The following is a 23,694-nucleotide window of genomic DNA, read 5'->3' as shown; positions in this document are numbered from 1 at the left end:
AATGTGAGGGACAGTTTATATTTTACATTGGTGTGTATACATGGGTATAGTGTATTAGTAAATGTGCTTTTCCCACTGTACTTTTAAAAATGTTGAATGTTTTCCGCTGTGTTGACCTGTTATTGGACCCCATCCTATGACATTTGTTATCTGGTCTCTTCACACATATGCACACTCCTCAAACACCTGTAAGATTGCTGCTTATGCTTTTTCATGACCACATAAGCTGCGTTCTCTCGGAGAAACCCAGGTGTGTTAAACAGCTTTCTCTTAATCCCTTAAGCGGCATAAGGAAATCAGCAATCTCGTTTACATGACGTTTTAGAATGACGCATTCTGGAAAAAGCCTGGAAGAAACCTGTTATCTTAAGTGCATGTAAATATGGTCACTGTTGCAACTCCAGTGTATCAGCATAGAGCACCATTTATTCAATCCCAGCCACAGTCAGTCAAATGAATATACTACTGGTCTCAGAAGAGAAACAAAGTAAATCTGAGATTGTCAACAGGAAATGTAATTGAAGCTGCAATATTTTCAAAGCAAAATCGAATGAAAGAAATAGAGAAAATAACTTAAATACTGGAATAAAGGGGGAAAGTAAAACAACAATAATAATAAAAAAATTAAATAACATGCCAAGCACTGCCTTGCCATTGCAGATTGGCATTTGTGGGGGAGAACGTAAAATAACATACATTATTGATTTTGACTGAGAACTCCTTTTCTCTGTCTGCAACATGCGTCTTCACCTTTGAACCCTGAGGGGAGGCTGAGGGGTCATCCGCGAGAGTGCCTGCATTGTCCAAGAGTTTGGTGGTGTAGAAAGAATTCACGGCACTACCTTCATATGCACGCCGAACCCCTGGCCATTTCCCCTTCAACACTGCCTGACATATACTGTCCAAACGGTTTATCATGACACGGTCCTGCAAAACAAGATTACAAAATATTAAGAATGTAAACTGAAATTTTTTTAATTATCAATTCATCTCCTTTTGCATTTTAAAAAAAAAAAAAGTCACATGGATTTGGAACAACATGTTTATTACTTATGGAATTGTTCTGTAAGTTTTTTATAGTGACAGAGCCATGGCTAAAGTCAACAACATAGACAGAACTCTAGTATAGAACAAAAGTTTTGCATAGAATGGGCTGACAATGTTGTTGGCCTGTGCTACTGCTTACTTTTGGCCAGTAGGAGGCAGCAAGCATGTAGCCTCCCTGGAAAGGGTGGGGAGGATAAGAGATACCATTGGTCACATGGCTGTCCTGCATGTCATCTTGTGTAGTATTGACTGAGGCCACACTGTCTTCATCAAAGCCTTTAACACCAGGCACTGCTGACACTATGGGAATACAGACAGACCAATCAATAATATACAGATCAAACATGCTGAATCATCAAATTTTAAACATTTTCCATTTCACAAGATCCATTCTTCACACATACAAAAAAAAAGTCAAAGTGTATGTTGGATTGACACTACTATCCTCATCCTATTTTTTTTAGCATGCAGTATTTACTGTTTATTGTAAATGTATACCGAGTATGGGAACTTTTTGTAAAATAATTATTGGATTATCTGCTACATTTGCCAAAATGTGCAGTATACAACAATAGCAAATTTTTTGATCGGACAGCCAAAAAATGCTAAATATCCGCAATTCTATTTCCAAAACATGTCATTTTTATTGCGATGGAATCTCCTTAAACACCCAAAATAGCAGCAAATAACGTGCACAGTGAGCTATGAGCCTAAAGAGCAAAATACGTAGATCTTCAAATAATAAAATCTCACATTAAACAAACAAAAGAATCAAATTGTCACTGCATGTAGTATGTGCTCTGCCCGGCCGGCTGACATTTCCGTGAGGCGGTGAACGCAAGTATTGCCATTTGGGTGGAGTTACACTGCCGCGATTAAATGGCCTCTTAGGAGTGCTTTGATTTTTAAATGGTTTAAAATCTAGTAGCATTGAACTTGTCTAACTATTGTATGTAAATATGCACATAAGAGCAAAAGAAAAAACACTGTCTTACCATTTAGAAAGCGCTGAAACTTGGAATCATGTTTAATGGCGCAACAGTCACACTAAGGCCTCTCTGCAACCTGAACTTTTCAGAAAGCAGCACAGCGCAATAAATGAAACAACGCATGTGTTTCATGATATGATTAAATAAAATATATATTTTTAATTTTACTTGGTGTCTTAAAATGTGGCGATCCTGGACGAGACGCTGAAGGAGAAAATGGTGTGATTCAGCGCAAGTCAAAACTGTCAAACAGTCAAACACCTAACCGTGTGTTAACAGTACATAAAAAACAGCGCTGAGGCACAGAAAACCATGTTTTGCACAAAACTTATCGCATGCACAAAACTTATCGAGTTTGAGTCGGGTTGAAGACCTCTATTGCACGTATAGAATGACCGAATGGTGATTTTATATGCGAATAGTGGTGCGTCGAGCGGTTAAATGAATGTCAAATATTGTGCACATCCCTATAAGGGGCTGGAATGCTTTTCAATATACACGATATTGCTGCACTCTAGAAAAGATCCATTGAATGATTTTAAACATCGTGACCCTTGGCATTAATGCACTAGTCAGTTAGTTGACACAACACCTGCATACTATTTGATACACAGGGGGAGACACATCTACTATATGAAACTATGTACTGTCATTGATATTAGCAGTCATCCATTCAAAACACACATGCACACACACACACACACACACACTCAAAAGATCCACCTTACGATATGTTACACATCACAATACATGTCACGATTCAATACATTTAGAACATCATCACAATAACAAAAGTGTATCAAGACTGATTTGGCCCAAACGCAGTAAGAGACCCAGTGTGCCCGAGAGAGAGAGTCAGTCTCTCTCATGCGTCATAGAAGCGGCTATGACTACACAGAGAAACACAGTTTCAGAGTTTATGGTTACTTAAGACACCCTTGCTTCTATATTATTGAACTGTTGGACACAACATGAATACACAGATGAATACACACATTTATACAGGGATCGATATAATATCGTGTGAAAAAAATATCACAAAATATTGATATATGATTGTATTAGCACAGCCCTAGCAATTACAAATTATTTGTATTTTACTACTCACCATTCTTTGAAACCTCCTCACCGTCACTGTCCTCTGAAGACGTTGATGACGATGAAGATGACGAGCCTGAAGAACAGGAGGAAGACGAGGATGAGGAACTGGATCCTGACCGGGACGAAGACGAGGATGAGGAAGAAGATCTTGATGAAGAACTTGATGAAGAACTGGACGAGGAGCCATCTGAGTTTGAGTCTGATCTCGACCCCCTCCTGGCTTCCTTACGGCTCCGTTTACTTAGCTTCTTTTGTTTTCGAGTCACCGAGTTTGGCGTAAGCGGTTTTGTCCTGGCCGCAACCATCCGCCTCTCATTCTCTCCTCTTTTATCATTGACATCATCTTTCTCTTCCACTCCTGAAGGTGTGGGAGGTCTGATAGAGGGTGTTTCCATCTTGGGCTCTCTCTCGCCACCTTCCTCTTCTCGCTCTGAAAGTGGCTCCTCCTTCAGTCCAGTTAAATCCTCTCTTTGATTAAAGAGAGGTAAACCTGAAGCCTCTTTAAACTGAATGTGCTGGAGGGGGGTTGGGACGTGAGACTGTCCCAGTGAAAGTATCTGATTCTGGGCTTGGACTTGTGCTACAGATCCCTTGTTTTGGCTGTAGTTCCTCTGGGCTGCCATGAAGCAGAGCTCTGGGTCTCGGAGGATGTGGTAGTCTGTTCGGCTGACTCCATGCTTGGCTGCCCCAAGAAGGAGATCCCGGTCATGGGATCCTGGTTCCCACCACACTGGAAGATCTGGTCCCGTCTGGCAGAGTGCCAGACGCTCATAGAGCTGAGGATGACGTAACACCTGTTCTCTTATCTTTCGTAGCAGCTCCACACGGTATAAGGTACGGGATGCACGCTCCTCTGTGATTGGTTGAATGGCAAGAGAGGAGTCCACAACGTCTGTGGGAGAGAGATCACAAAAAAAGAAAGTGATGAATGAATGTTAAGCAATGCAGAGGTAAGAAAAAAAACAGCTTTCTAGAATACTTTCCTTGTCTGCAATTTGTCAAATAATCAGACATTCCCACCCAAACAGTCAATATTGCTATGTTGTGAATGTTGGAATGCTCAAACAAACTGACTTTTACAGAACAAATACCTTTTATGGTAAACAATGTGTTTACAGTTTGAGGAAATCAAACTAAGAAATGGCTCACTTTTAGTTTTCTCTACATATAAAGCTGGGATAGGAGAAACCGTTTTAACATAGAAAAAGTTACACACTTCAGTTTGAGGCACTTACCTCCTTCTCTAGCAGGGAGATGGCAGACCCTCCTGCACATGGAAATAAAGGCACACAGGTACTTATGTAGACTCTCGTCAGTTTTCTTGTGCAGTCGAGCCATGGCTCTAAACTTGGTCCAGTCAAAACGAACCAAGTCTGGGTCAAACACTACCCCAAATGTCGAAACCACACGATAAAAATCTGCCTCCTCTCTCCGTGTCCACCTGTTGAGAAATGGAAAAAAATACCAATGCATAAACCATTTTATTGGCTCAAAAAAAAAAATCATGAAAAGCCACCTAGGTGCATCTTGAAAATGAGTTTCCTAAAGCTTTCCTGTCATTTTAAAATGAACGTGTACGTGTCTTTTTTATTTCTTTATCTTTATCATGTCTATGTAAAACACTTTGAATTACATTTTGTGCAGGGTCGTAGCAAGTGGGGTGAAAGGTGGTAACAATTCTAGGGGCCCAAAGATCCAGGGAGCCCACAACAACTTAAAAAATTTACGATTACATTTATGTTATGCAAGTAATTTTTATTTTTTTCTAAATAGGTAAGGGGCCCAGAGCAATATACAGTTAGGGGGCCCAGAATTCCTTGCTATGGCCCTGCCATTGTGTATGAATTGTGATAAATAAATAAACTTGCCTTCCCTTGCCTAAAAGGTACAACAAGTAATATAATGTTTCATTAGCTCTTATTGGTCTTTCTTAACTGATATGACAGTAGTCGGTGGTCTTAGGCTTTATACTGACACCTACAATATCAGTGTGGATGTGTAAAGTTTTAGTTTAGTAACTCAGTCAAGGCTCGGCTAGTTATATGATCTCTAAATTACAGCCCCCATGAAGTGATGGCCCACCTTTTGTAGAATAAAACATTTATAAGCTTTTTCTAGATCACTGATGTGACTGCAGTCTTCATCAAGTGAGTGCATGTGAGCTTAAACAAGTCAAAAGTACAACTTATTTCTTTACAGGTGACCTATTTAAATGGATAATGTACTTAGTGCACCTTGAACTCTTTCCCCGCCAGCGTTTTAAAAAAAAAGTTGCCAGCCACCGGCAGGGTTTTTGACGATTTTCGCTAAACTTTAATGGCCCGCAGAATATTTTCTTCCATGAATATATGAAGATGCTATATATCACAATAAAGGTCTGGGCCTCTGCTTTTAGGCAAAAAAAAAAAACGATTTTATTTTATCTTCATTTGTTCTTTTTTTATTGCGACTTGAACAGAGGTCGGTTTTGTCAAAAAACAACATTTCAGACAAAAAGCTGAGAAAAAGGCATGTTTATGTCTGATATTTTGAGCTTCTCATACTCCACTTCTTCATGTTTGAGACGATCGCAGTCTGTTTCTTTGATCAAAGAGTTGCGTACTCTTTCAAAACATGCGCAGGGGTCTTCCTTACCATATAACACCTAAAACACGGAAACCCGGAAAATTCCGTGTTTGGCGGGGAAGCGTTTTTTTCATAAAACACGGAAAATTCCGTGTTTGGCGGGGAAAGAGTTAAAGTTTTTAAGTTGATTATGGCTGTCTGCTAACATTAACTAAAACCACTTACCGTTGTTGTCTTTCAATCTTAGCAACCATTTTGGGGTTGAGTGTTTCGCTGAGTGTGGGGGACAGAGTGTAGGGGGCAGGGGTCGTGGCCTGCTGTGTCTGGTGGATCTGAAGTATCTGTCTGCTCTTGGTGAAGCGCTGAGATGCAGTGATCAGACGCCGCAGCCGGGCCGTCAGTGCAGAGGGTGAGGGCCAGTACACCCCCGCACTAACACCTAGATTACCACCTCCACCATCTAATACAGACCCTCCTTCTGCACAAACACACAAACATGCTGCTGATGCCTCACAATACCTTGATGTTAACTAAAAACCTCAAACTAATATATATATATATATATATATATACACTTTTTTACATTTTTTTGGGATCCATTTTAGTATCAGTGCACTTTCCACTAATACTACTAGTACACTGTTCTTCAGAAAGACCTGAAGTGGCCAAACATATTTTTAATTATGTGAATATGAATATATGCCATATTCACGCCTCTCATCCTCCTAGAACGCAGTTTTCCTCCCAAAAAATTGAGCATTTTGAAAACACTCTGCATGAATGTATTCTTTTGAAAACAATGACATTAGGAAACCAGAAATTAGGGTTTTAAACTTAAACATATTAGTGGGTATGTGGCTTCAGAGCACATTTAGACATGATTTCAGTTTTTAAGACTATTTTCAAACAAAAATATGTTATTTCTATAATGACATAAAATTCACCTGTTTGGATGGCAATACACAGTTATTTAAAATAATTGTGATTAGACCGCAATCATACTAATAATCGCAATCAACTGATTATGAAATAATTGTGCCAGGCCTAATAGTGTACAGTATTTATATAACACTGCAGCACAGCTATACCTCCACCTGCATCAGTGATGACCAAGTCTCCTGGCGAGGATCCATCATCCTGGAGGGACAGTAAGAGCATCTTAAACCAAGATTTAACTCTACATCACACACATTTCACACATATTCACTTAGTTCAAAACAGAGTGTGTGCTCTGCAGTATCATACAAGTTTAATTTCATTATAAGCAAGTGTGTGTACGTGTGTGCGTATTTTTATCAGGCCCAGCTCTCTCTCTCTCTGCCATTGACATACCTCCATATCGTCCTTGAGCAAAGCTGGAGCAGGTTTGTATTCAGGGTCATCCACATCCCTGCATACACAGATAACACACAGACACTTAAGAACATTTCAGAGTGCTTTTGCAGGCAGATATGATAAAAGACTTCCTCTATCTGTTTGTTTGTGTATGTGTCTCTTACCCATCCATAAAGTCGTTTGCTCTCTGTTCAGCAGCAATGGCCTTCTCGTCTGGCCGACCAACCCTTTCTAAGAAACACAGTGCTGGATCTGCTCTAATAGTGTTGTACTTCTCATAACCTTCAACAAACACACACACACGCACACGCAAAGACAAGTGTGATAAAAGTGTACATACCCACACATAAAGCCTTAAGTACATCAGAGCTGATCAGACCTACCATGCTTATAGACTCCTAACAGCAGACACTTGTCTGAGAGAGTTTCCCACCACAGAGCAGGCAACTCTGAATGATCCGGCTCAGGAACCCAGATCTCAATCTCACTGAAAGACAGCAAGAGAAAGAAAGATTGCTGTTAATAACTGTCGTTTTTGACTAGGGTTGGGAATCGAGATCCGGTTCTTGTTCATTACCGTTCCATTCTTTAAAAAATGCCGGAATCATATGATCTTGGTAGGCACTTCCTGCTACAGTTTTTTTAATGATTCTAATGAGACTGTTCTTCTAAATTGACAGTGTGAAACAAAAGGCACTTCTGGTGTAGTCCGTTATAGTATTTATCTTTTACTAATACACAAGTTATGAATGTTCAACTCAAAATGAAATAAGAACTGTTGAAGTTTCTCAAGCCTGAATTACAACATTAGACCATATAACCCATCTAAACTGTCTCTAAAACGGTTATGGTTATGTAATGTTACCTCAGACCTGTGAGACTTTAATCAAGCAGCACAGTTACTGACTGGTTATTCATATGACAATGTGTAATTAAAAGTACACAAGTTTTGTTGTGATATGATCAATTTTATCTATGTATGTATGTATGTATGTATGTATGTATATATATATACACACAGTATCTTACAAAAGTGAGTACATCCCTCACATTTTTGTAAATATTTGATTATATCTTTTCATGTGACAAAACTGAAGAAATGACACTTTGCTACAATGTAAAGTAGTGAGTGTACTGCTTGTATAACAGTGTAAATTTGCTGTCCCATCAAAATAACTCAACACACAGCCATTAATGTCTAAACCTCTGGCAACAAAAGTGAGTACACCCCTAAGTGAAAATGTCCAAATTGGGCCCAAAGTGTGAATAATTTTTATGGCCACCATTATTTTCCAGCTCTGCTTTAACCCTCTTGGGCATGGAGTTCACCAGAGCTTCACAGGTTGCCACTGGAGTCCTCTTCCACTCCTTCATAATTCCTTGCATTTATATAGCGCTTTTCTAGGCACTCAAAGCGCTTTACATAGTATAGGGGGAATCTCCTCAACCACCACCAGTGTGCAGCATCCACCTGGATGATGCGACGGCAGCCATAGTGCGCCAGAATGCCCACCACACACCACACACCAGCTATTGGTGGAGAGGAGAGAGTATAGTTATGTAGCCAATTCAGGGATGGAGATTAATACGATGCCATGGTAGATAGGGGCCAATGGGGGGGTATTTGGCCAGGACACCGGGGTTACACCCCTACTCTTTAGAGAAGTGTCCTGGGATTTTTAATGACCACAGAGAGTCAGGACCTCGGTTTAACATCTCATCCGAAGGATGGTGCCTTTTTTACAGTATAGTGTCCCCGTCACTATACTGGGGCATTAGGACCCACACAGACCGTAGGGTGAGCACCCCCTGCTGGCCTCCCTAATACCACTTCCAGCAGCAACCTTGGTTTTCCCCAGGAGGTCTCCCATCCAGGTACTGGCCAGGCTCAACCCTGCTTAGCTTTAGTGGGCAACCAGGAAAGAGACGCAGGGTGATATGGCGACATCACAGAGCCATATCACATCACGGAGCTGGTGGATGTTAGAGACCTTGTGCTCCTCCACCTTCCATTTGAGGATGCCCCACAGATGCTCAATAGGGTTTAGGTCTGGAGACATGCTTGGACAGTCCATCACCTTCACCCTCAGCTTCTTTAACAAGGCAGTGGTCGTCTTGGAGGTGAGCTTGGGGTCGTTATCATGCTGGAATACTGCCCTGCGGCCCAGTCTCCGAAGGAAGGGGATCATGCTCTGCTTCAGTATGTCACAGTACATGTTGGCATTCATGGTTCCCTCATTGAACTGTAGCTCCCCAGTGCCGGCAGCACTCATGCAGCCCCAGACCATGACACTCCCACCGGGCTTGACTGTAGGCAAGACACACTTGTCTTTGTATTCCTCACCTTGTTTCCGCGACACACGCTTGACACCATCTGAACCAAATAAGTTTACCTTGGTCTCATCAGACCACAGGACATGGTTCCAGTAATCCATGTCCTTAGTCTGCTTGTCTTCAGCAATCTGTTTGCAGGCTTTCTTGTGCATCATCTTTAGAAGAGGCTTCCTTCTGGGACGACAGCCATGCAGACCAATTTGATGCAGTGTGCGGCATATGGTCTGAGCACTGACAGGCTGACTCCCCACCCCTTCAACCTCTGCAGCAATGCTGGCAGCACTCATACGTCTATTTCCCAAAGACAACATCTGAATATGACGCTGAGCACGTGCACTCAACTTCTTTGGTCGACCATGGCGAGGCCTGTTCTGAGTGGAACCTGTCCTGTTAAACCGCTGTATGGTCTTGGCCACCGTGCTGCAGCTCAGTGTCAGGGTCTTGGCAATCTTCTTATAGCCTAGGCCATCTTTATGTAGAGCAACAATTCTTTTTTTTCAGATCCTCAGAGAGTTCTTTGCCATGAGGTGCCATGTTGAACTTCCAGTGACCAGCTTGAGCGATGACACCAAATTTAACACACCTGTTCCCCTTTCACACCTGAGACCTTGTAACACTAACGAGTCACATGACACCGGGGAGGGAAAATGGCTAATTGGGCCCAATTTTGACATTTTCACTTAGGGGTTGCTTCGAATTTTTGTTCTTGGGGCCTGGGAGGCTCAGCAAGTAAAGACGCTGTCTATCAAACCTGGAGTCATGAGTACGATTCCAGGGCGTGCTGAGTGACTCCAGTCAGGCTTCCTAAGCAACCAATTGTCCCGGTTGCTAGTGTGGGTAGTCAGGTTGGGTTAACCTCCTCGTGGTCGCTATAACGTGAAGCCTCCACACGCACTAGGTCTCCGCAGTAACACACTCAACAAGCCACAAAAAATTTTAATAAAATAATTTTATTTAGGATAAATATATTTAGGATCAATTATTGGATTGTGTTTATGTCTCTAAAAAGAATGCAATAAGAATTGTATTTCTCTTTTAATAATGATAAAATTAGTAATCTCATAAAAAAATTCTTCCTCAAAAGTACAAAAATAATTACAGGAATTGTTGCTGCAACAGTTAAGGAACCAAAATCATTAAGAGGAATCATAACTGGAACAAGAATCGTTAAATTTCTATTTATCTATCTAAATCAGTAGCGTTTTTTTCTGATTAAAAAGATAAATTATAAAGATAAATATATATATATAAAAAAACTGACATATTAATATCTGGTTGATTTCAGATAAATCTTAAGTAAGGAATGATGTACAATCAGGGGGTTCATTCTAAATGTGTTTATTTGGCGATAATGACTAGCTGACTGTAGATTATCTGACTAATCAATTGGCTACTTAGCATAAATTTATAAATAAATAAATACATTGCCATCAAATATTGATTTTGAGTTTTTTACTATTATTATTATGTGTGAAAAAAGATGCCACAAAGTGATATGACAGATGTAACACTAGCACTGCTTTCGTAGGAAACAGTTGCCAAGGGCAATGGGCATTTACACCGTTTAGAAGTCAGTATACATAAATATTTGACTGCAGGATAGGGTGACTGACCAATCAGAATCAAGTACTCCACAGAGCCAGTAATAAATCCTGATATTTTTTTTACATCAATTGTGAATCCTGAAGTTTCCTCGGCCAATCAGCAGATGGCGCATTCTATTTCTCTTACTGAACAAACTGACTTAAACTGACTAATACCGGTGGAGTTTTTATATTCCTAAACTCTAAAGGGAGTAATTTTCTTTTTTAAATCTTCCAGAACAATTCATATAATCTCAGATTTGTCTACTCTCTCTAATAAACAATCAGCCAAATAGACCACACTGAAACCAGAAATTCACTGTGCCAGCACTGACATGCAGAAAACAGATGTTTTCTGCTTTTCTTTTCCCAGGTTAGTGAAAAATGCAAAAGGTGAGAGGGTCCTTGCTAAGGCTTACCTGGCTTCAGCTCCGTCCAGCACTTTTTGGCACTGTGCTCCAATCAACTCCTGTTTGAGATAGTACAGCATTCTGACCCTCAACAGCACCCTGTAGAGAGAGACCGAGAGAGGATGAGGACAAAGTGCACATACTCGCAGAAACACACAACATTCTCACCAGTAAATACAGAGTCAGAACTCTTATGCAGTTAAAATAATGCACACAGTCTTGAGCTGAGCATTAGTACATGCTCTTATACATGACAATTGACAGCTAAAATACATAAATGCTTAATAATTTATTATACAAATCCACTATATAAATGCTTTGTACAACACAAACAAGATAAGACAACGGCAGACAGACAGACAGGCAGATAGATAGATTCTGTACTAGTCCATAGAGCAGACTCAATACATTAATTCCAGGTGGATTGCACAGCATGACTGACTGATATTCAGAACTTTGCTTTCAAGCTAATTCAAATGTGTCATGTAATAAACACTGTGAAATGCCAGAGAAACCATGCTCTTTCATACTCAAACTCACACTTTCACACACTCTCACATTGGCATTCCAAACCAGAGGGAAAATGCAGACTCAAGCGAAGCTGACAACTGTGTCCCAGGTCAACAGGGGTGACATATGTCAGTTTTAGTGTGTTAAACAGGAGAGTTTACTAAACAATGGGGAACATTCTCCATTGGTAGGGAGCCCTGGATGCACAGGCAGCCTTAAAGTAATCAACTCCCTCCACACACACACGTTATGGACCAGAACAGTCCACTTATCAAGGCAGGACCACACAGCCTCATTCATAGCATGGAATTATGTACAGTACAGCTACTTTATACAGCACGGACCTATAATCTGCTGTCATTCAGGACAGCACAATTTAAACCAAATGAATCACATACTCACAGCTGCCCAGAATAACCACTAGGTCCAGCAGTAAGTTTGACAGATTCAGTGGAAAGAACGGAGGAGTGTGACCTAAAATCACTTCTCATTTCAAACACTGTTTTCAATCTATCATTTTCTATTGATTATATCCCAGTATGTGGGCAGAGACAAATCATTTAGAGCATTAATATTGCTCACAGTAATATTTACTTATGCATCTTGCCTACACTTGACTATCGTATCTAACAGGAAGAGGAACCCTCATTTGCATAAAGTTAAACTTTTCTCAACTTTATCCACTTTTATCAGTGGACCTGTCAACATCACATCGCTGACATTCACTGTTGCACATGACGATGGAAATCATAAACTCTTATTGAAAATGAAAGACTTTGTGTATGTGTGAAACCCCTTTTACCCACCAGCTATATAGCAGTGTACACCAGATTGTACACATAATCTAACAAAGACATCTTTGGGTACTAAAACACATTACTGTGCCGGAAATGCAATACTCACTTGTTGCAGTGGTGTTTCAGATGTTTTTTGTAGCCATCATCAGACAGCATGTGCTCTGGATTGTGTTTTCGGATCCACTCTGCCTTCTGGATATCAAACGAGCTAGACTGAATCTTCATCTTCTTTCCTTTCCTGCCTCGTGGTACTGGAGTCGACAAACCTGCCAGAGTTACATTCAAATCTCTAAATGACATCACAGGCTTTATAAATAGACATTAATTATCCTCCTAACTGGATCAAAATTAGAAGTTAATAGAATTTATAACAGTGCCTCTGTCCTCATACCCAGATGGTTCTGCAGTTCCTTGGTCCTGCCGTCCTCCGTGGGGGCGATCAGATCCCACATGAAGCTCTTAATTTTGTCGTCTCCACGGTAATGAACAAGGCAGTATGCTAACAGTGCCCTGCATATACTCTCCACATCACGCTCACTCAGCTGCCGTTTAAAGCGGCCATGTGCCAGAATGTCCTTCCAGCGGCCCCACCTACAACAACAGGATGCAGTGATGTAAGAAGCAATTCAGTCATACCTGCCTTTGAGGAAGAACGCTGGGTAAGCAGACTTACACTTCCTTTGTTGTTTTAGCCATTCTTTAACTTTAAATCTAAGAACCATGTAACTAACATGTTACTCACCCGTATACCAGCAGATTCTTCTCAACCCTGAAGCACTCTGTGCGGCCGTAGCTGTTGAGCCGGTCATGTGGCCGGCGGAGTTTGGGTTTGTCCTCTCCACTACTCTCCCCTTCAGAGAGCTCGGCCAGCTCATCTTTAGTTGCGCTGAATGGCCGGGTCTGTTTCCTGACTCGAGGGGTGTCAATAACCAGACTGTTCTGTAGTAGAACCACATCAAAAGACATGAATGAAAACAGAGCTGCTGACCCACCTTTCTTAAGAGTGTTTACACTTAATTTCTGTGGGTTTTCCATCAGCCCATGATAGTCAAAGTAGTTTTTCATATTAAATCATTAGAAACTCTCTATTCTTCTTTTTGTTTTCCTCCAACATAGATGTTTGGACATAAACTTAAGTTCCAAGTAATTTTGTGCTTCAATCTAAGCAATGAAATTAGATTTTGTAAATATGTAAATGCATGTCCTCGTGTGTGTGTGTAAATGTCATGAACTAGACAGACAATTATATAATATGTATTACACATACTAAATAACTATGGTAAATATATAAACTGAAATGTTTAATTGAATTAATTACATTAAGTACCAATTAATTAATTCAATTTATCACAATCAATCGCACATATCAATTACTGTTTAAAACTTAAATTACTGAGAAAGTCCTTAAAGACAATTTAGTATAGGCCTATATTAATTCAAATAATTACAAACAAATACAGTATAAACATATAAATTCAAAAACATAATATTATTATAAGAGCACACAAGTAATAAATTGGTGTCCGCAGAAAATTTCAGAGAAAAAAAGTGTAAATAAAAACATTTGTTGAATTTTACATTATTATGGTTTTACTCTGCTTTCAACATTAGTCTAATATTGAGTACAAAAAAGATGCGCTGTCAACTCGTCCAAATAATAATGCGCTGTCAACGCTGTCCAAATAATATTTTAATCATTTTTTAGGCTTGAGTATAATGAAAATATAAAATTCAATTAGTTAATCAGGCAACAAAACATGTTGACTTCATAATATCGTACTTACAATTTTTCTCTCACAATAAATAAGTCTTTATTCATGAAAAAATATAACAGCCTTTTTAGGGGGTCCTTGGCATTGAAAAGTTTGAAAACCTCTGGATTACAAAATTCAAAAGTGGCTTTAAAACTGTATTTACTGTTCATTTTATTTCCATATCTCTGAACAGAAGAGTTTTATTGGCCTACTCTAGACAGCCTTAAATGCCACGTTTAAGGATGCTGTGTCATGTTAAACATAGAACCCGTTTACACCTGGTATTAAGATGTGTTTCGTGTGATCCGATCACAAGTGGTCAGCACCACATTCAGGTGTAAACCAACATCTCTGCAGTGTTCCCTAAGCTGAAGTTGTGCTGACTGCCCCCTACTGGGCGCCCTCCATCCCCACTGTGAAACTTTCATTTCTCACAGCATAGTTTGTGTGCTACTTACTCTGCCATTGACTGTATCCAAGTCAATCTCTGCTTTCTTGGCCCACTTGTCCCAGAAGTTAGGGTCGTCCAGAGTGATGTCTGTTCTGTTCCCTGAAGCTACAAAACTGGCCTATAAGCAAAACATAAACAAAACAGAACATGTATGAAACAATACTGTCTAATAGTATAATAATAATCAAAAGGTGAGAAAATGTGGTGAAATGGAATAATGTGTAAAGCAGCAGTGTGATGTAACTGTGCCTTGTGGATGAAGACATATTATTGATCCGTCAGCACAAATAAACACAAAGGTTTTTTATTGTTTGAAAATGTTTTACACTTTCACTAATGAAAGCAATTAAGACTAACACTTATAAAATAACTGATAAGAAATTAAAGATGGTAGAAAGAAGCTAACCTTGGCAAAGGTGGAGCCTCGACCCTCAGATTCAATGGTGATGGTCTTGGTTCTGCGTTGCAAGATTTGGTCTATGTCCTCTTCACAAAATTTAGCCCCCTCGTCTTCCTCATCCATGATGGCACCATAAGCTCCACGACGCAAAAGATCCTCGATCTCCTTCTTGGACAGCTGCTGCTGGATCTGCTGCAGAGTTTGTAGAGAGAGAGTGAATAAGATGGTTATATCTGTTGCTCATGATCACCATTTTTTGTATTTGAACTTTCAGCCTTCCAATTACCAGCCTATATTTTTAACCACTAAGCTATACTATCCATAATGCAAATTTTGGATGAACATCGCTTAATCTATTCCTCTTTTGTAAGTCATTTTTGTATGAAAATGCTTTTGACTAAATGTAAATTTATTTGTAAAGAAAGACAAAGTAATGAGAAAACGCTGGTTCACAATTGTTGTTTTAAGACTTACTCCTCCTCCCCCAAGACTGTTGTCCCGCCCACTCATGCTCTGAAGCACAGCTTTATCCAATCCCAGCTTGAGGCTGGCTCTATCAAACATCTCTCGCTCATATGAGTTACGCGTGATTAGTCGATACACCTTCACCGCTTTATTCTGACCAATCCTGTGGCAGCGAGCCTGAGCCTGTAGAACAAACACATAAATAAATAAACAAACACAAACAAAAGAATGATGAGCAAATAGGAACGTCTACAATGATAATAAAAACTAAATGATATGTATTATCGATGTGAATGTATGTGTGTGTACCTGCAGGTCGTTCTGTGGGTTCCAGTCAGAGTCAAAGATGATACAGGTGTCGGCAGCTGTGAGGTTAATTCCGAGTCCACCTGCTCGTGTACACAGCAGGAAGACGAATCGATCGGAGTCGGGTTTACTGAAGCGGTCTATTGCAGCTTGCCGAAGGTTCCCACGTACACGCCCGTCTATCCGCTCGTAGAGGTATCTGATAAAAGGTCAGTTTAACATAAAAATTAAAGATCAATGCACTCGGAGTCCTGAGTAGAAAAAAAAATGGAAGCAGAGTCTGGCATGGATTTTTATTTTGGATAATGTTAAATATTTCTAACATTCATACAATTCATCCCTTAGGTTGTATGAATTTGTATGCAGTATATTTATTTGTACATCCACAAACAGTTGGTAAACACACTGTTAACAAACAAATTATTGAAAAAGACATCTATAACTATAAGTAATATTACATATATGACCAATTAACATGCTCAACATAAGTGGACTATGACACTACACTGGGCCAGTGGTATGTACAGTGACAAGGTCACTTAGGGTGACCTTCTACTGTAATAAATGAAAAGCGACCCAACTCGTGAATGTGGAAATCAAGAAAACAGGAATGTTCCGGGTTCAATGAAAGTTAAGATCCATTGATAGCATTTGTGGCATAATGCACATCATCACAGGAAATATTATATTGCTTTATCCCTCATTGTTTATTAAAGCAAAAATCATGGTTATTCAGAACAATTTAGATGGAAAACACTGATTTTACTACGTTTACACCTCTCATCCATACTGGAATGGCATTTCCTTCACTGAAAACAGAGACTTTGAAAATGCTCCCCATAGTGGCATACTTTGGAAAATAATTACATTAGGAAACTGAAAACAGATGCTTAAAACTTAAATTGATTAGTGTGGACATAGCCTTACAATGTTAGTAAATGCAGCAATTATTTTTGTTAAAGCTGTAAAGCAGTTCTGTATGATATCCTTAGCGGACTCCTAAAATGCCTTCCCTTCTTTTCTCTCCCTTTCACTCACTGTCCTAAAATCTCTCTATTCATGTCTCGTTCCTCTTCTTCTTATTCACAGTGACCATCTCCTGACTTTCCTTGATCCCTCTTGCTTTCTCTGACCCACTTTGGGCAGAGCTGTGCCTCTGGGACTGTGTGCCTAATGTGAGATCTCTGGAGTGTCTGTGTCCTGGTGTGCCCAATCCACGAGCCCACACACACACAAAAACACATACATAGCACTTTGTTTACAAATGGATAGATTGTCAAGAATAAGCAGAGGCATGAGATAAATAAATAAGACTTTGCTTTACATGTAAAAAAAAAAAAATCTTAATTTCCAGCCACTGGAGAAGATAACAATAATGCATACAATTGTCATATGATGTTAGCAGTGCAAAGAAGTTCCACAGCAGAGAGCTCTGTATACAAGCTGTAGATCAAATTATGTATAAATAATTACAATAATATATAAATACAACCAATGCACAAGAGGCTGTGGCTGTGTAGAACTTCTCTGGAAATCTGCAGGGCTTTCTGCATGCACAGATTCTGTGTGTGCCTGCCTATGAGACTTGTGGATTATGTATAATAACAGGAACATTGCTTATAGCATAAAATTGTATTGAAGGTGGTAAGTTTGCTTCAAATTTAGAGACATATTAATTTACAAATGAATTTAGAGACAACTTCTGAGATTGCACCGCACTGGCGTGAAAGTACTTTGGTGACCCTGGAGCATGTTAAACCACTCTCTGAGAAGATGCATCTCTTAATTCAACTCCCACACTAATTGACTAGTCAGTTGGTGGACGAGTAGTTGACCATCCTGACCCATACCTGTTCGGGACAACTCACCTTCTCTGGATGAGGTAGTCTTCCAGGATGTCGAGGCAGCGCACCATCTGAGAGAATATGAGCACTTTGTGTCCACCGGCCTTCATCTTGGGCAGCAGCTTGTCAATGAGAACGAGTTTACCTGCAGACTGAATCATGGCCTGCAGGTGGAAATCGAATGTGGCGGGGCTGTACACCTCTTTGAAATCCTCCATGATCTTCTCCTCAGCCCCTGAGAGTAAAACAGAGAAGTGAGAAATTTCTTAGAAGCTTGACTGAGGAAGGAGTGTATCATTTGGCTGCAGTAGTGTTGGTGTGTACCTTTGATGAGGTAGGGATGGTTGCAGCATTTCCGCAGTTCCATCATGGTATTGAGCAGGTTGGGGACATTGGCTTGGCCAGCACCTTTAGCCAGGAATGAGAAATTCTTCTCCAGTATGGCGCGGTAGTATTTCTTCTGGATGTTGGTAAGCTCCACTTCGATGATGGTCTCCTCTTTAGGGGCCAACTTCTTCTCCACGTCTTCCTTGAGACGACGTAGCATCATCGGCTTCAGGATGGCTTGGAGCTTCTGGACCTGCACAAACAGACATATGCAAAGCACATCAAGGTATTTATTATTTATTTGGACTTGAATGTATGCAATAATTAACCTTATCAATTATTAAACAGGAAAATACAGGAAATATAGATTGTCATGTCAAGATTTCCATTCCAAGTAAAAAAGACAGCGTTCCCATACTTTTTATCAAATTAATTTCTGTTTTCCATATTTCCAATTTCCAACAGTTGATGATTTGGATTAAAAAAAAAAATTTTGACAGAGATTGCTGGGGCAGACTTCCATTTGTATGTCAGGTACCAATAATTGGAATCATTAGATTTAAACAACTATGCTAAAATGTGCACTAAGTGTCAATTTGGACTTAGTGACACCTAGTGGTGTGGATGCAGCATCATTCAAAATCAATAGTCTTCAGTAATCGATGCCATTGTAAAAATGCACTATTCACAATCAGCCATGATTAATTTAATCTAAGAGTGAAAGTGTCCAATAACAAGACGGTTACTGAGATTAAGAGAGTAGTATTCAGCTGTGGTCATGTGATCCTAAAATGGCAGCCCCCATAAGGGTGCCCCTCCCCATGTAGAATATAATAGCTTTTATAAGGTTACTGATATGAATTGAGTCTTCGTCTCATGTGAGTGATTTTTTACAGCATATGTTTCAAAATTACAATTAATTTATTTCAGAGTAAAACTTTTGTGGATCTTCAATACTGTACAAATGTCTCCAATAAAACCCTCAACAAACACAAAAACACATGCACACAGCACCTGCTCCTCAGTCTTAAGGTCTCCAAACTCCTGCATGAAGGTGTTTTCAAAAGGGAAGCGGGTGGGCTCCAGGAAATGCAGCAGACTGAAGAGCTCCTCTACAGTGTTCTGTAGGGGAGTGCCCGTCAACAACACCTTATGTTCCTGAGGGTCAAGTGGTCAAAAGATATCCAGTTAAAAAAAGAAGGCAAATAAAAGGCAAATTAGAGCAATCTGTGATAAGCTAAAATTGTAATTAATAGCCATCTGTACCAGACTCATCAGTTTAAAGCCCTCCAGTAGCTTGCAGTTCTTATTTTTGAGCCGATGAGCTTCGTCAATGATGACACACCGCCAGTCTATTGCGTTAAGTTCTGGACAGCCTCCCAAAATCATCTCAAATGTGATAATGACTGCCTGAAACCGGTAAGCACCTCTTATCGCACGACCCTGTGAGAGACAGAAAGAGAGAGCTGAGTTGAAACATTTTCCATGTTAGTTTTATTGCCTTCCCTGAGGTTTCCCACCATGATAGGCCATACAGCGATATAGGACTTCTTTATATTTAAGCAATAAGGTACAAGTTATGGTTACTAAATAATAAGGATATTATGGACACATTTTTTCATTAAAACGTTTTTTTTTTTTTATTAAAGCAAATTCAGTAAGCGCCATACTTCTACTATACTGTACAGTATACAGTAATTAATATAACAAAAATGTTCATCATATTCATCATTCTATGGGTGCTGTCCTGAGGTACAGTGAACATGTTTTTTGCATCATAGCATTGTATTGTGGAATATAGCACAGCTGAAACAATATATAAACCAGTGTGTGTGTGTGTGTGTGTGTGTGTGTGTGTGTGTGTGTGTGTGTGTGTGTGTGTGTGTGTGGCATGTTTATGTGGTTTACGAGGACAATTTTTTAGGTTACAAACTGGTCATTACAAGGGTATTATGCTATAAATGTGGTTTATGAGGACAGGTATATAGTGTCCCCATAATTTAAATAGCTTAAAAAACATATTCAATTATGTTTTATTGAAAACGCACAAAGTTTTTTTGTGAGGGTTAAGTTTAGGGGTTGTTTTAGGTTTGGGGATAGAATCTATAGTTTGTACAGTATAAAAATCATTATGTCTATGGAAAGTCCTCATAATGATAGGTAGACCAACATGTGTATATGTGTGCGTGCGTGTGTGTGTGTGTGAGTGAGTGAAATCTCACCTGAGCATCTCTGAAGTACATCTCATACTGCTGGAGCATCTGTCTGCTTACCACACTGCCGTGGTACACGATCACGTTGAGGTGCGTCCAGGTTCTGAACTCTCTCTCCCAGTTAGCGATGGTGGAGAGCGGGGCGATGATGAGGAACGGTCCCTTGATGCCTATACGATAGATCTCATCAAGAAACGTGATGGACTGGATGGTCTTACCCAGACCCATCTCATCAGCCAGAATACAATTACGCCTGCAAATGGAGAGAGATTATTAGGTAAATAGTGAGAATTAGTGAAAAGTATGACAAAATCAATGTGACATAACTGTAAGTATATACAGTACATGATGTTCGAAAAGAGCTGGATGCCTATTTAAGACATTATTATCGGTCTTTGTAACGAATGAATGCATGAAACGCATTGTAAATGCAATTACCGCCACCCTGTATACTTCAATTTAATCTTTCTCGAAGAGGAGCTGCCTCTTTCTATTAGAAGCAAATGAACATACATTCAAGGTCTTCCTAATCTTTGTGGTTTCATGTGGCTTTTAAGTAGTTGCAGTTTCAGAAGTTTGTTTTAATATAAAAATGCAAGTATATTAACCTATTAAGGATTTAAAGTCTAATCAAAGCCTCAAAAGATGAGTAGTGTTCGAAAACCGAGGATGTGTATGTGTCTCCTATTTCAAACTGGCACGCTACTTTTTTTTATGACAAATGAGAACCAAAAGTGTTTGGTGTCAGTGATGGCAAACCTTATGTGATGAATCAACTAACTATTTTTTGAACATGAATACGGAAGCAAATGAGATTTCAGAGCTTCGTGCTCGAGGGCATCAAAGGGTGAGATTATCAACAAATAATTACTAATAACGATGAATTTCAGTCAGTTTCTCACACAAATCTAACGCATGGTTTAAAACTCGTAATATAGCAAACAAGCGCTATATTGTGTATATTTTTGGATCCAGCATGCAGGTTTGGAATAGATTACAGAAATTTAATTTGGTGCAAACTATTCCTTTAAGGTGTCATATATCATAATGTGCAGCAAATAGAAGCAATTGCTTAATACTTCCCCAAACAAGATAACAGGATAATGAAAAAGAAAGTTTCCAAGTGATTAAAAAAATTTGGAAAATAGGTCCACTAGTAATGTAGTGCCATAGCATTCACACACAGATGGACATGCACAAAAGGCATACAATATTAACAGCAAACCTGAGCATGACCAAAACAAGAACAAAACAAAGAAAAGGCTACTAATTAATCTCATAAATTATAGTAACCCTTGAATTACTTTTAAATTAAGCTTGTAAGCCGTTTTGGTGAGACAGCATAAGCCAGATGAGTGAGTGGAATTCGAAGTCATTTATCCATTCACACTCTCTAAACACTGGGCTATGTCTAAGTTTGAATAGCAAATTTGAGTTACCACAACACAGCTATCATGCCTATTTTCTGTTTAGTTACCTACTCTATACAAAGGAAGCTAGAAAAGAAACAAAGAAAGTATGCATATGATTTAACAAAAGCCTTGCAACTATAAACATTCAGATGAAAAGCAGTTTAACAGTTATGCAGTAACTCCACTCAGCAGGTTTCTTTACACACATGAGGGTAATAGAGATATAATTGATCTGAACATCCACTCACCTGTTGTACCAGTTGAAAAGCAACCAGTTGACCCCCTCCAGCTGGTAATCCCTGAGACTGTTGCCATTACAATACTCTCGCGATTGCTCCCGTTTCTTCCAGTGACTCGCCGGAGGACGCTCCTGGGGCAGATTATGGCAAAACTAATTATGTAGGGGAGCTATGGAAAAGGTAGAACTGATGTAGATGAATAGCCCTGCTGAAAAGACCAGCTTAGACCAGCATGGAAATTCTGGCTGGTTCATACTGGTTATTGGTCTAGCTGTTCGAACAGCATGGTCTTTCTGGGGTAGCTGGTCTACCAAGGAAGTCTTGATGATCAAGCTAGTTAAGAGCCTACAGAGGACCCCAGTATCCCTTCCTGGTGGCCAGAATCCAAAACATAACATTTGCGGCTCTTTTCAGTAGGTGAGAGAGAGAAAAATAGAGAGAGAACAAGAGAGAGAGAGATCAAGAAAGATTGTCTCACCATTCTGTTGGTGTGTGGTTTTATTGCCTGCAGCTGCTTGAACTCCTCAATCTTAGTCTGGTCCACATCTTCCTTCAGCTCCCACGTGCTATCCTCATATGGCAACGAGCACCACTTTACTAAATAATACACAACCGGCTACACACATGCACACGTGTGCGCAGACACACACACACACACACACACACACACACACACACACACACACACACACACACACACACACACACACACACACACACACACACACACACACACACACACACACACACACACACACACACACACACACACACACACACACACACACACACACACACACACACAGGCCAGTGTGAGATTTACACAAAATACACTGCCCTCTTAAACAAATAGACAGCCTTTCCTGAACCAGAGGGTGTGTTGACTGCACTCAATTATCAAAAAACCACTGTTACCTCTCCAGTGTCCTTGTCCTGACAGTACGAGACTTCTAATACTCGGTCTACTTCAACGTAGTCAGGATTGAATGGATCCTCCTCAATCTTAAACACACAAACAAACATTTATTAATTATAATAGATAAATCCTGTATGTCTCCTTGGTGATTATTGCTGACACTACAAAAGTAGCTAAATAGTTTCATCTGAAGTGGCATATATACTTAGCCCCTCATACCTACTACAACTAAAGGTGCATTTAGACCATTTGATGCTGTACAGACGCGTTTACACATTAATGGTTTAGATTTGAAATGATGAAAAAAGCAAAAAATAAATAAATAATATGAAATGTATATATATAAAAATAGAAAAATGTCAAATTATAAAATATATATTAATGCTTTGTTTTTGCAAAACAAATGTAAAGGCCCAAACATACGCAAGTATGTGAATGCAGACATATCTTGCTACGCAACCTCAATCTCACGCGGCGTTGCATCAGAGCGCAATTCATAACCTAATGCAAATATGCGCTATATTCTCAGCATTGCCGCAAGAGGTGCTACAGCAGATTTTATTTTTTCAATCAACAACTGTCATGGCTGAGCAGCAATTTGAGGAGTCTTGCTGAACATGTAAGATTATACAAACATATTTTTCTGTCATCTTTTCAGCAAATACAAAAGCATACTCCTCAACTGACATGTTGACT

The 23,694-nt window shown here is 39.7% G+C and overlaps 1 protein-coding gene across 7 annotated transcripts in view; it reads right to left on the bottom strand.

The window, feature by feature from the left end:
* The window catches only part of LOC127651140 (chromodomain-helicase-DNA-binding protein 9-like), a 116,410-nt gene that overhangs the window by 6,000 nt on the left and 86,716 nt on the right, over nucleotides 1-23,694 (bottom strand). For 4 of the 7 annotated variants that reach the window (XR_007971537.1, XM_052136875.1, XM_052136984.1 and 1 more), the window contains 25 exons: nucleotides 22,998-23,084; nucleotides 22,561-22,698; nucleotides 22,092-22,213; nucleotides 20,441-20,684; nucleotides 19,485-19,661; nucleotides 19,233-19,376; nucleotides 18,216-18,471; nucleotides 17,916-18,126; nucleotides 16,051-16,246; nucleotides 15,751-15,924; nucleotides 15,283-15,468; nucleotides 14,884-14,994; nucleotides 13,414-13,610; nucleotides 13,063-13,262; nucleotides 12,778-12,937; nucleotides 11,374-11,463; nucleotides 7,421-7,524; nucleotides 7,202-7,319; nucleotides 7,035-7,092; nucleotides 6,791-6,839; nucleotides 5,928-6,180; nucleotides 4,373-4,578; nucleotides 3,145-4,029; nucleotides 1,187-1,347; nucleotides 697-927 (listed from right to left, as the gene is read on the bottom strand). Coding sequence is in view for 6 of the 7 variants with exons in the window: in XM_052136875.1 (XP_051992835.1) it covers nucleotides 697-927; nucleotides 1,187-1,347; nucleotides 3,145-4,029; nucleotides 4,373-4,578; nucleotides 5,928-6,180; nucleotides 6,791-6,839; nucleotides 7,035-7,092; nucleotides 7,202-7,319; nucleotides 7,421-7,524; nucleotides 11,374-11,463; nucleotides 12,778-12,937; nucleotides 13,063-13,262; nucleotides 13,414-13,610; nucleotides 14,884-14,994; nucleotides 15,283-15,468; nucleotides 15,751-15,924; nucleotides 16,051-16,246; nucleotides 17,916-18,126; nucleotides 18,216-18,471; nucleotides 19,233-19,376; nucleotides 19,485-19,661; nucleotides 20,441-20,684; nucleotides 22,092-22,213; nucleotides 22,561-22,698; nucleotides 22,998-23,084 (4,758 nt within the window). In the remaining variant the exon portion in view is untranslated. The remainder of the gene's footprint in view (nucleotides 1-696; nucleotides 928-1,186; nucleotides 1,348-3,144; nucleotides 4,030-4,372; nucleotides 4,579-5,927; nucleotides 6,181-6,790; nucleotides 6,840-7,034; nucleotides 7,093-7,201; nucleotides 7,320-7,420; nucleotides 7,525-11,373; nucleotides 11,464-12,777; nucleotides 12,938-13,062; nucleotides 13,263-13,413; nucleotides 13,611-14,883; nucleotides 14,995-15,282; nucleotides 15,469-15,750; nucleotides 15,925-16,050; nucleotides 16,247-17,915; nucleotides 18,127-18,215; nucleotides 18,472-19,232; nucleotides 19,377-19,484; nucleotides 19,662-20,440; nucleotides 20,685-22,091; nucleotides 22,214-22,560; nucleotides 22,699-22,997; nucleotides 23,085-23,694) is intronic. The other 3 variants (XM_052137117.1, XM_052137177.1, XM_052137052.1) reach the window with 2 other exon arrangements.

This window comes from Xyrauchen texanus, chromosome 1, assembly GCF_025860055.1.
Source record: "Xyrauchen texanus isolate HMW12.3.18 chromosome 1, RBS_HiC_50CHRs, whole genome shotgun sequence".
Lineage (NCBI taxonomy): Eukaryota > Metazoa > Chordata > Actinopteri > Cypriniformes > Catostomidae > Xyrauchen > Xyrauchen texanus.
This window is presented reverse-complemented; position numbering and strand designations above follow the sequence as displayed.